The 13,000-nt window shown below is 36.8% G+C and overlaps 1 protein-coding gene across 1 annotated transcript; it reads left to right on the top strand.

Annotated features, from left to right (window-relative positions):
* The first annotated feature begins 4,733 nt into the window (after positions 1–4,733).
* On the top strand, positions 4,734–5,426 carry LOC139196955 (uncharacterized). Its single transcript, XM_070823323.1, has one exon. It carries the CDS (start codon positions 4,734–4,736, stop codon positions 5,424–5,426), a length of 693 nt encoding a protein of 230 aa, XP_070679424.1.
* The last annotated feature ends 7,574 nt before the right edge of the window (positions 5,427–13,000 follow it).

The following is a 13,000-nucleotide window of genomic DNA, read 5'->3' as shown; positions in this document are numbered from 1 at the left end:
GAACATGATGTAGTACAATACAAAATATATTATTATTGTACACTACAGTCTTACTCGTACAATATAATGGATTAAATAATGGATAATGGTATAGAAATTAAAATTTTAAATCAAATGATGTGTTATCAATAAAAAAAAATTAACACGTTAATCTTAAGTAATAATCTAATCATCAACCACCGTCATTTGGTTTGAAAATTTAATCTTCCTAACATTATTATTAAAATGCTGATGTGGAAGCCAGACCAAATGTGATTAAAATGCCTCTATAAATCTTCTCGGCCCCTAAAAAAGATGGATAACCATGATTTGCCACAATTTGTCCTCTTTTTAAAAAAAAAAAACACATTACTCTTAAATAATTAATAGTATGAGAAATGGATATAGTATTATTACACTTTTATTTTTCTGAGGGAGGCTGGGCACTCATGCCAGTATTTTTTTATTAACAAATAATATTATAAAAACTATTATCTACATTAAGCAGTCAGACATTATGTTAAATTGCATAACAAATTAATAATAATGTAACTTAAATTTGTTTGAAAATTAAATTTAAAATTTTTCAAATAAAAAAAATATTACTAAACTATAATACATGGCTCAAACGCGGACAGTGTTAGTTTAATGGATTAAGCCAAAAAGGGCATCTTTATTTTTAAAACTTAGTGATGCCCGCAATTAACAACGCCTTGCTGCTGGTAGGTCTTGGAAAACGACAACTCGTTCCGTCAGTGAAAGGCACACGAAAACTACCTCTTTGCCAGCGAATGGATTTTACCCACACCCACTATGTCACAACAACCGTATTTTAATATTGTGAAAAAATTAAAACACATATTATTCGATTTATTAATATTAGCATACAGTGAAGTATCAAACAAATATAATAAATTTACTTATACTAAATAGGTTACAATCATAATAATTTTAATTCAATTATATATTTTACATTTATACCGCTACAATGACATACTCAAGCGGCATAATCGATAAACAAATAATATAATAGAAGAGAATACAAAACATATTATTTTCTTCTTAACCAATAATTGCAACACAACAAAGCGTTTGTGTCTTGTTTTGGGTGGCATTCTTTGGAGTGCGTGACACTGAACAAATTTTAAATTATTTTTCATAGAAAAATAAAACCTGTTTGTTTGTTAATACATATATTTTCCAGTAAATATTTGTTTGTTAATACATAATTATAATATTTAAAATGAATACATAATTTTAATTCAAAAATACATAAATGAATAAATAATCCAATTGACTCGACTAAATAAAATTCAATTAACATCTATTTTTTTATTCATGTCAAATTTAGGTGAATCGATCTCAAGTGAACTTAACATGTTGGCTTGCAATAAAGATGTTTTGGTCAATTTGTTTGAAAATTTTATTATGCACCAATGTAAGCAAGCATACATCAAATGAGCGAAGCATTAAACGTGTACTCAATGAAAAAAACGCTGACGCAGGTGCATGGTAAGAAATGAAAGCATGTATGAATAATATTGTTGGTCCATCCATTGCACCAATGCTAGAGATTTAAAAGATGTACCACCAATAACTGGACGGTAGTACTATTCAATATATAATTCTATCTTTCTATGAATAATGGTAGTACTCTGCAAATTAAAAAATTCAACTCTCAATCTACCCACACCAATTATTTATTGGGTTGGCAAATATTTAGTGGTGCATTATGCATGGAAGACGAACATGTGTGCTTTAACAGGTGGCTCTGGCTCTTGGCTTGGGTACATAGAGACACATGAAACGAAACAACCATTGGATTTATCTTTATGTATGACGATTTTTGAGCCACCCACGATCAACAGTCCAATTTCCAACTAACACTAATGGCGTCATAATTTTGTTCTTGTTTTTGTTTAGCAACCGTATGTGTCATGTCATATGTCTCGAGTTTTCTTGATTAGTAATCATCGACGTGTGATTTTGTCATTTAGATGCAAACTTAAACACCTAGTTGATTAGCAATTATCGACATGTTGCATGCCTTGTCAATCACTTGTAAATTGTAATTTTCTAACATTGTTGAGTCCCTTCTCAACTAATACAAATTTCCCTTAATGTTATTATTCTAATGTAAATCCAGTTAAACAAAGAAAAACAATAAATATATGAGGGTTTCGATCAAGGTGCTTGGTTTGTGATTTCATCTAAATTGAAAAAAATGATTTTCTCACACTTTTTTTTATTTTCAATTTTTAAATTGCATAGATTAAAAGAAAAGAAAAAAAACGTAATGTGTGTAATTCATTTTATTGTAAATATTGAATAAAGTAGTGGATTGGTGGGGTTCGTGAATTATTATTCTTTTATTATAATGATGATAATCTTATTACTCCATCTAAGAATAAGATTCCTCCTTCATGCGAGTGCTAGTACTGATAAAAATACAAATTATGCTCACAATAGATAAATCACGATAGAAAATATGTAATTACTAATCTTTTGAAGTGTGAGAGATTAACTTAGTGTGGATGACATCAGCACAGTAATAAAAGGATTATATGGACAAACTAGAGTCATTGACTCCAAAATAATGGAACCTAATCTTACACAATGTTGGTAGAGCAGTGAAATTTTTTTTTTGAGTGTGATATCCACACACTCCTTTTTATTTCTCTCACACCTTTTTTATTTTCGGCAGTCGGATCGGATGAATTGAAGAAGATCAACGGACAAAAATTAACAAGGGGTGTGTGAGAAGTAAAAAGGGATGTGTGGATAGCACATCCCTCTTTTTTGTAAGATTCTCTCTTTTTTTTTTTCTTTTTTTTTCCATCCCTTCCTATTTGAACAATCATAGTTAAGTAGGGATGGCAATTCTAATCGTTTTAGTGGATAACCGCCTGAATGGATTGGATTGGGGTATGAAAATTCGGGTATATTTTGGATATGGGAAAAAACCGTGAATATTATTCGGTTATGGTTTTGGATATGGTTATAGAGGTCTCCAATCCGTATTCGTTTTCGAATCCGAACCGAATATATAATATAATAGTATTATATATATATATATATATTCATTATTTACCGAACTCATTACTTTAAGAATACAAAAGTTGCATTTTGTGGAAAAGTTCAAAAGTTTTGATATGAATCAAAATCTATGAGAATTCAATGGTATATCAAACACAATCACAACATTATCAATGTTTAGCTCTAATTTTTATGCTTCACAAGATCCATTCATTAAATCATCCTATACATCAAATATTTAATAGCGAAATTAATATTTACTAAATTATTATGCGTCAATTGAACAAATAATTTTTTTGTATTGATGAAGATGGATATAATCATTAACCGATGGGAAATCCGTTACCCTGTGGGTATGATTATAGATAATACCCGATGGTTAATTTATGGTTATGGATATGATTAATTTGCGTGGTTATGGGGATGTATATAGTATTTCCGTCCCCAAACCGAACTATTGACATCCCTACGGTTAAGTCACGTCAACATCTTATGTAATTTTTTTATAAAGAGAAAGGTAAAATAAAGAGTGAGAGGAGGATAGGGAAGGGAAAGGGGGAAAATCCAAGTTCGAGATTTTTAGGCCCTTTGCAAGTTGCAAAACTTGGGTCATCAAACCACTTCACTAGCTGACTTGGTCCAATCACTCAATGAAATGGTGATACGTCTTTAGTTTTTTGAGGCTTACACTTTTATTGACAACACATTGATTATGTTGTGCATGGCAGCAAGATATACTGAGGACACGTTGATGATCAATAACGTGTCAATATGCTTTTGAAATTAGATGGTGTAAGTTGTAACCCAATTCTCTTCCTTCTACGAGTCCATTGGGGAGGGTGGGTAGGTAGCATTGTTGGAATTTAGATTATTAGTTTTTAAATAAGTTGTCTTGCGGGCCAAGGATTAATCACTTGCTCATTAAAGTTTAAATTACTTTCTTGTTTTAGTCTAGGGTTTGCTTTAGGTTTTCACTATTTAAAGGACTCTTTGTATTTGGTTTTATTTATCTATCAATAAAACAATGTTTTACCGTAGGGTTTAGGTGCCGTATACTGTTCAACATGGTATCAAGAGCAGGTTCCCTGGACCTGTCTCGGTGCCGTCAGCCTGAGTGATTTGTGAACCCGTACCAGATCAGTCTCCACCACCAGCACCAGATCGCCCCTGCACCACTGCACCTATATGGACGCTTCCGACTGTAACCTGCCTGCACCGGCTTGAATTCTCACCTGCTTGAATCGCTGCAATCATCGCAGCCAACTGGACCACCGCACACCGCTTCGCCGCCCTGCACCTTTGTATTCTCGAGTTCGTACTTGCATCACTTGACTTGCAGCTTGACACGCAGCCTGTCATCCCTCGTGCGCATAAGCCTTGAAACCCTCGCACCCACACCCATTGAATCTGCATCGGCTTGAACTTGCATCAGTCTGCACCAGTACCAGATCAAAACCCGTACCCGTTTGTTTAAGTCGCCTGCTTGCTATCAGGTATTTTTTTTTTTTTTTTTACGGAGTGTTGTCATGGCATCTGCAAAGGATGATTCCCTACAAGCCATTGGTGTGAAATTAAATGGAAATAATTATGTGTATTGGGCGTATGTGATGAAGAATTTTTTGATTGGAAAAGGATTGTGGGGCTATGTTTCTGGAATGGTTTCTATTCCGAATAACCCTAAAGATGAGAATCATGTTGAATTGTTTGCTGCATAGGAGATGAATAATTCAAAGATTATTACTTGGATTAATAATTCTGTTGATTTGACTATTGGAATGCAACTTGCTAAGTTCTCAACATGTAAGGAAGTTTGGGATCACTTAGCAAAGTTGTATACCAAGGCCAATTTTGCTAAGAGGTATCAACTAGAAATGGAGATTCGTGCAATCCAGCAGGGTGATAAGAGTATTCAAGTTTTTTATAATGAAATGACCAATCTTTGGGATCAACTTGCATTGACTGAACCTAAAGGACTTGGCATCGTCGAGCTTTATTGTCAATATAGAGAAGAACAACGTCTTGTTCAGTTTCTAATGCCTCTTCGGGATGAGTTCGAGACACTCCGTAGCTCCATCCTACATCGAACTCATCTTCCATCTGTTGATTCTGTTCTTAATGAGTTACAAGTCGAAGAAGTCTGTGTGCAGTTGCATAGGCTCTCTTCGTCGTTGTCAAACACTTCAGCATTGGCTGCGGCAATTGGGCCAAGACCTCGTAATAAAACTGGTGTTGCTATGGATGAGTGTTCTTATTGTAAAGGGAAAGGGCATTGGAAATCCCAATGTCCCGAGTTATCTCAAAAACATGGATTTCCACATAAACCACCACATGTAGCCGCAGTTGTGCCTTCTGTTTTGCATATTGCAAATGATTCGGAATCTGAATCTAGAAAGGATGATTGGGCATGGTAGCTTGAACTTGGATTGGAAGTTTGCACTAGCATTAGTATTTATCTTGCACCGGCACTGGCACTGGCATTGGTTGGAATCTTGCACTGGTACTGGCACTAGCATTGGAATCTTGCACTGGCACTGGCACTGGAATCTGGGATCTTGCACTTGCACCGATGGAATTTCGTATTGGAATTGGCATCGGAAGATAGTATAATGGAGCTTGCATCCTCATCACTTTGGCAAACCCATGTCGTGTACCGCCATGAGTTTGACGAGGGGTGTTGGAATTTAGATTATTAGTTTTTAAATTAGTTGTCTTGCGGGCCAAGGATTAATCACTTGCTCATTAAAGTTTAAATTACTTTCTTGTTTTAGTCTAGGGTTTGCTTTAGGTTTTCACTATTTAAAGGACTCTTTGTATTTGGTTTTATTTATCTACCAATAAAACAATGTTTTACCGTAGGGTTTAGGTGCCGTATACTGTTCAACAAGCATAACAATCAGAAGAACAAGCAAACATACACAGAGCAAAGGGAAGAAGATTAAAAAGTTGATATCTTCTCTTCTCGTTAGGGAGGCAGCATATGTATAAATCAATTTATATATTTCATTTCATCCCATGAAGCTGCTGCATCTGCAAGTCTGCATGCACGTTTAGTTTGTTAGTGCTGTGATTATTATTATCTTCATCGAATAAATGGGATATACAAAAGAAGGACAGACATGAAACGACCAATCATTCACAAGAATAGTGTCTCTCTCTATCTCTCTCTCTCTCTCTCTCTCTATACATTATCAAAGGTAAACCTTACTTAATATTATTATTATATATTTAAGATGATGGATTTTTCTGCAAATGGGAAATGTCCCAGCAAATGGAAACCTCTCTGATTTGAAGTACAGATCAGCATGCGCACAAAAATGGAGAAGATAAAGAGACTATATAATATCTTGCTACTAACTCCTCCTACGTAGAGTCAGACATAAAACAGAGGCCAACATATCACTACTCACTTTATTCTAACCTCATTGGATAATTCGATAATTGGATTCCAGTTTCACTCTTTCTTTCTACGAATTTTACAATATATGTGGCCTCTAAACAGATAATTACCACACAAATTGTTTGTTTTCCTAATATCACATCACATATGTATATATAATTATGGGACACTTTGGATGCGGTCCCTATCTATCAATATTCTTTGATTGAAACCTTGTTAGTTTTTAGTTTTTGATTAAGGTCCCTGATATTAATGTAATAATGTAAGTTACTATATTTTTTAATTAAAAATTAAAAATTGAAATTTGTAATTGTTTATATTAATGAGATTTTAAATAAAACCCATAATTTATGGGATTAAAAATAATAAAATATAAATTATTCTCTCTATTATATTGTGTGTGTGTGTGTGTGTGTGTGTACATACATATATGTATGGGTATATTAACCAAAATTAACAAAAAAAGTTATTGTACCAAAATATGGATACATTCTCAAATCAACGAAAAAGAATGTACCCATATAAGTTTAAACATGGATTAAAAAATTTGAATGGATTTTATATTAAAAAAAGGGTACATTTTACATATAACGAATTGATATATTTGAGAATGGGTACATTTAAGATTAAAAAAATTGAAAAATTATATGAATGGGTACATTTAAGATTAAAAAATTGAGAATCTTTTTATATATAAAAAAAAACTAATAGGTACAAACTTAATTTAATTTAATTTTTTATTATTTTGAAAATGTTTGAATTGAAAATTAATTAGAAGTTTAATAGAGGTGTGAGTATTAAACCCTAAATTAATTACTAATTTTTATATTAAAAAAATTATATAATAAACATGTAAATTCATTATCACATTAATGCTAGGGACTTGAATCAAAATTTGAGAACTAATAAGGTGTTAGTCAATGAACAGTAAAAACTAGGGACCGGATACTAATTTTTCCTATAATTATTATAGGGGACAGATCATGTCACCACACTTTTTATACAATTTTTGACACGTATGTTCATGGACCTACTTAAAAATATTATTTAAACGATCTGAATTATTTATTTTTTAAGTCTTCTTTCAAATATCATATATGCCAAAATCACTCAAATCTAAAATCATATGACCGTTTTTTTTTGTAGAACTATATTCGTCTATTTTCTTCACTACAAATGAATGTCTTAGTAGTTATGGATTTGTCTAACTTTTTGCAAGTATGCTCTATGAATGATATTATAAAAGATAGACAATTCAGATCGTTAACAAAACGGGCTCCACACGTACGTGTGTTAAAAGCTGTGTAAAAAAGATAGTGCCATGGATCCACGTATTATATATACGTGCTTATATTCTATTTCTCTATTGGTTTTTTTTCTTTCCTGAGTTGGGTAGATAACTAATAAAATTGGAATCGCTTATATCCTAACCAAATCCTGTATCCAGTGGATTCAGAAGGCTTTTGCACCTTCACAAAGGTGTTCCTCAGATTATTTTTTTGGGAAATACCCACAACTAGGACAATTTCTTAATCTTGTGACAAAAATAGGACATTTCAAATATGCACATGTCATGCACAACAATTGGACAGAAATAAGAATTTTCCTACACCTTGAAATGACCAAATTGTCCTCCCATATAAATGGGTTATCCAGAAATTCCAACTCTCATTCTCATTTTGTAGAGAGAAACAGAGATGACCTAATTATAGTTCAAAGCTCTAACCCACTCATCTTCTTCATCCAAGAGCTCTCTCTAACCCACCCATATTCTTCATCCAAGCTCTCTCTCTCCTCTCTCTACATTTTGAATAAGCACAAGAGCTCTCTCCCTCTAACCCACTTATCTTCTTTGATTTTTACCTTTTCATTTGTAGGTTTTGTGACTTGGGTTTGCTTAATTTTACTTTTTGATTGATGAATTTTTGGAGTTGAAGTTGATTGGTTTGATGTTTCTTGGAGGAGACCCAAATCCTTCAATTTTAATTTTTTAATTTTTTTTTATCATTTCTCTTATTTATATGTGGGTTTTCATTTTTTTCGTCTTCTCCCTCCCTCAGCTCCCTCTCTCGATCCAAATTTACAAGCACTAAAATAAGGTTTGACTTTTGCTGCAATTAAATGAAAAAACGTATTAAGGGTAAGTTGCCTTTTGGAGAAGAGAAAAAATTGAAGGAAAAAAGAGAAATCAGAGTGGAAAGAAGAAAGAGAGAAAGATATGGACAAAATTGTTTCGCATACTCGTTCTCTCTCTTCATATTAAGCTCAATCATACACTGTATGTACACGATATGCACATGACATGCACATGTTATGCTCACATATCTGAGCTCAACCCAAAAACTCATAACTCACAACTCTTTCTTCGAAATCAGAAAAATGATCCTAAACTTTATATGAAGAATCGAAGATTCATTAATTTGAATTTGGTATCAAATTTGATTGGATTTAAATATTTAAAGGATTTGAAAAAATTGCAGTTTTAATGGGCATGAAAGAACCTAACTAAATCAAAGGAAATTGTTTCATGAACTCGTTTGTTTTTTTTTTCGTATTTGCAGGGTATGCCTCTGAATCAAAGGAAAAAGTAGAAAACTACGTTACAACAACAACAACAAAGCATTTTCCCACTAAGTGGGGTCGGCTATATGAATCCTAGAACGCCATTGCGCTCGGTTTTGTGTCATGTCCTCCGTTAGATCCAAGTACTCTAAGTCTTTTCTTAGAGTCTCTTCCAAAGTTTTCCTAGGTCTTCCTCTACCCCTTCGGCCCTGAACCTCTGTCCCGTAGTCACATCTTCGAACCGGAGCGTCAGTCGGCCTTCTTTGCACATGTCCAAATCACCGGAGCCGATTTTCTCTCATCTTTCCTACAATTTCGGCTACTCCTACTTTACCTCGGATATCCTCATTCCCAATCTTATCCTTTCTCGTGTGCCCACACATCCCACGAAGCATCCTCATCTCCGCTACACCCATTTTGTGTACGTGTTGATACTTCACCGCCCAACATTCTGTGCCATACAACATCGCTGGCCTTATTGCCGTCCTATAAAATTTTCCCTTGAGCTTCAGTGGCCTACGACGGTCACACAACACGCCGGATGCGCTCTTACACTTCATCCATCCAGCTCGTATTCTATGGTTGAGATCTCCATCTAATTCTCCGTTCTCTTGCAAGATAGATCCTAGGTAGCGAAAACGGTCGCTTTTTGTGATCTTCGCTAGATTGCTCCGGTCATTAGTGTGGATAAGTATATAAATGGATAGAGATAGGAAAGCAAACACAAGATGTACGTGGTTCACCCAGATTGGCTACGTCCACGGAATAGAAGAGTTCTCATTAATTGTGAAGGGTTTACACAAGTACATAGGTTCAAGCTCTCCTTTAGTGAGTACAAGTGAATGATTTAGTACAAATGACATTAGGAAATATTGTGGGAGAATGATCTCGTAATCACGAAACTTCTAAGTATCGGAGTGTGGTGTCGTCTTGACTTGCCTTAATAGTCTCATAGGTAGATGTGGCATCTTCTCTGGAAGTACTTTTCCTCCATCCAGGGGTGGTATCTTTAACTGGTGGAGATGCACAAGGTAATGTATCAATTTCACTTGAAGCTTACTTGTAGTTTCAGGCTTGGTCAAGCGCGATACAAACCATGTAGTAGGAGTCCCCCAAGTCGCCGAGCTAGGGGGTCTGCTGAAAGAGGTGACAGACAAGGTAAGCAATCAGAGCTCCGACTGATTGTTCACCTTCTCCCCATCTTGCAACAGCATGAAGGATAAATAGAAGAAAAATGAGAAGAGATGATATGAGATACTTTTGCTTTTGAAGAAGTAACTTTCCACAAGCTTATTCTTGAACTGAGCTGGAGGGTTTTCTGGTTTCTTCCAGAGTATAAGGCCGACTGAAGAATTTGAGGGTCAAAACAAGTCCATCAAATCTAGAGTACGTTCCACCCTGCTGATATGGGATACTTTTGCTTTTGACAGAGTAATGGATGTATCGGCACGTGTGCTGTTACGCTTGTCTCCACATGCTTCCTTGTATCCTTCGCACTTGCCCTATCTGTTCCTCAAGCAGATGCGGAATCTTCCCTGGAAACATAAGATGTTGAAGATGAGTACTCGAGAGCAATGCCAGGTAAGTAATCAGGTAAGGGGTTCCAGGCAGTCAGTTCCTGGCTGGAAGCTTGATTCCAAGTGCTGACTGATTGCTCTCTTTCTCCTTGTCTTACAGGTAAAAACAAGGCCAAAGGAAAAGACAGGGAAAAAGCATGATATGGGATACTCTTGCTTTTAACCCTGATGATATGAGATATTCTTGCTCTAGTATAGCTTGTTTGCAGAGGTATTATCGGGGGGAAAGAAAGCTGAATATTTCGAAAGGCTTCGTTGGGAGTGCCCTCTCAGATATGATGAAGGGTTGAGCATTTTTGTAGGTCTGCCTGTCCGTTGGGGATGAAGGTCGACATATATAGGAGTCTCCCTAACAACAAGTAGTAATGCTATTCCTTTACCCTGCTTGGCCATAGCACGGTAGTGGGAGCTGTCAGTTTCACATGTTTTAACTCTGTCAGAGCACTTTGAAAAAGTGGTCTGTGGTATCTGGCTCTCGAGATTCGGAGAACGATGCCTCTTCGATTTTTGAGAAAGCAATCATGCTGGGGGTCTGGCTCTCGAGATTCGGAGAGCAGTGTCTCTTCGATTTTTGAGGAAGTAATCATGTTGGGAGTCTGGCTCTCGAGATTCGGAGGGCGGTGCCTCTTCGATTTTGGAGCAAGCAATCTTGTTGGGAGTGTTGTCTCGAATGTGAGTAAAGGTTGGGCATGTTTGCTAGTCTACCTTACCACGAAGCACAAAGGTTGACACACAGGGACTTTCCAATTATCCAGCAATGGTACTGTTCCTTTACCCTCTCTTCGATTTTGAGAAAGTAGTCATGTTGGGAGTCTGGCTCTCGAGATTCGGAGGACGGTGCCTCTTCGATTTTGGAGCAAGCAATATTGTTGTGAGTGTTTTCTCGAATGTGAGTAAAGGTTGGGCATGTTTGCTAGTCTACCTTGCCACGAAGCAGAGAGGTTGACACACAGGGACTTTCCAATTATCCAGCAGTGGTACTGTTCCTTTACCCTTGTGGGTAATAATATGGTAGCTAGACCTTCAAAATTTATGTGTCTAAACTTTGTTAGTGCTGTTTCTTTGCTATTTTTTACCTTTCTTGGTCAGAGCGATTTAGTGGGAGCTGCAAGCTTCACGTGCTCAACTTTGGCAGAGAACTTTGGCAAAGTTATCTGTGGTACCCATGAGCTATTGTTGCGTGTGGGAAGTGGGTAATTGAACAGTAAGATTCATGTGCTTTCTACTTCACCAGAAATCTTCGACAGAATGCCCATAATTTCTGCAAAGCCGAGTGTGCGTGTGACAGGTGCTGACAAGGCTAGAAAAGTAGGTGCCTCTTCGATTTCTGAGATCGGCCCTCGTGGTCTCTGAGCAGCCCAGCTTTTGAGAAAGCGAGCGCCTCTTCGATTGATTCGGAGAACGATGCCTCATCGATTTTTGAGAAAGCAATCAGGCTGGGGGTCTGGCTCTCGAAGATTCGGGGAGCAGTGTCTCTTCGATTTTTGAGAAAGTAATCATGTTGGGAGTCTGGCTCTCGAGATTCGGAAGGCGGTGCCTCTTCGATTTTGGAGCAAGCAATCTTGTTGGGAGTGTTTTCTCGAATGTGAGTAAAGGTTGGGCATGTTTGCTAGTCTACCTTGCCACGAAGCACAGAGGTTGACACACAGGGACTTTCCAATTATCCAGCAATGGTACTGTTCCTTTACCCTCTCTTCGATTTTTAATAAAGTAGTCATGTTGGGAGTCTGGCTCTCGAGATTCGGAGGACGGTGCCTCTTCGATTTTGGAGCAAGCAATCTTATTGGGAGTGTTTTCTCGAATGTGGGTAAAGGTTGGGCATGTTTGCTAGTCTACCTTGCCACGAAGCACAGAGGTTGACACACAGGGACTTTCCAATTATCCAACAGTGGTACTGTTCTTTTACCCTTGTGGGTAATAATATGGTAGCTAGACCTTCAAAATTTATGGGTCTAAACTTTGTTAGTGCTGTTTCTTTGCTATTCTTTTACCCTTCTTGGTCAGAGCGATGTAGTGGGAGCTGCAAGCTTCACGTGCTCAACCTTGGCAGAGAACTTTGGCAAAGTTATCTGTGGTACCCATGAGCTATTGTTGCGTGTGGGAAGTGGGTGATTGAACAGTAAGATTCATGTGTTTTCTACTTCCCCAGAAGTCTTCGACAGAATGCCCATAATTTCCGCAAAGCTGAGTGTGCGTGTGACAGGTGCTGACAAGGCTGGAAAAGTAGGTGCCTCTTCGATTTTTGAGATCGGCCCTCGTGATCTCTGGGGAGCCCAGCTTTTGAGAAAGCGAGCGCCTCTTCGATTTCTGAGATCGGCCTTCGTGGTCTTTGAGCAACCCAACTTTTGAGAAAGCAAACGCCTCTTCGATTTCTGAGATCAACCCTCGTGATCTCTAAGCAGCTCAGCTTTTGAGAAAGCAAACGCCTCTTCGATTTCTGAGCAGGCGC

This window comes from Malus domestica, chromosome 06, assembly GCF_042453785.1.
Source record: "Malus domestica chromosome 06, GDT2T_hap1".
NCBI classification, from domain to species: Eukaryota; Viridiplantae; Streptophyta; class Magnoliopsida; order Rosales; family Rosaceae; genus Malus; species Malus domestica.
Note: the sequence above shows the minus strand (reverse complement) of the source record. Positions and strands in the feature narration are given on the sequence as shown.

Coding starts and splice junctions, on each gene's coding strand:
- LOC139196955 (XM_070823323.1), top strand. CDS start 4,734: ATGAATAATTCAAAGATTATTACTTGGATTAATAATTCTGTTGATTTG.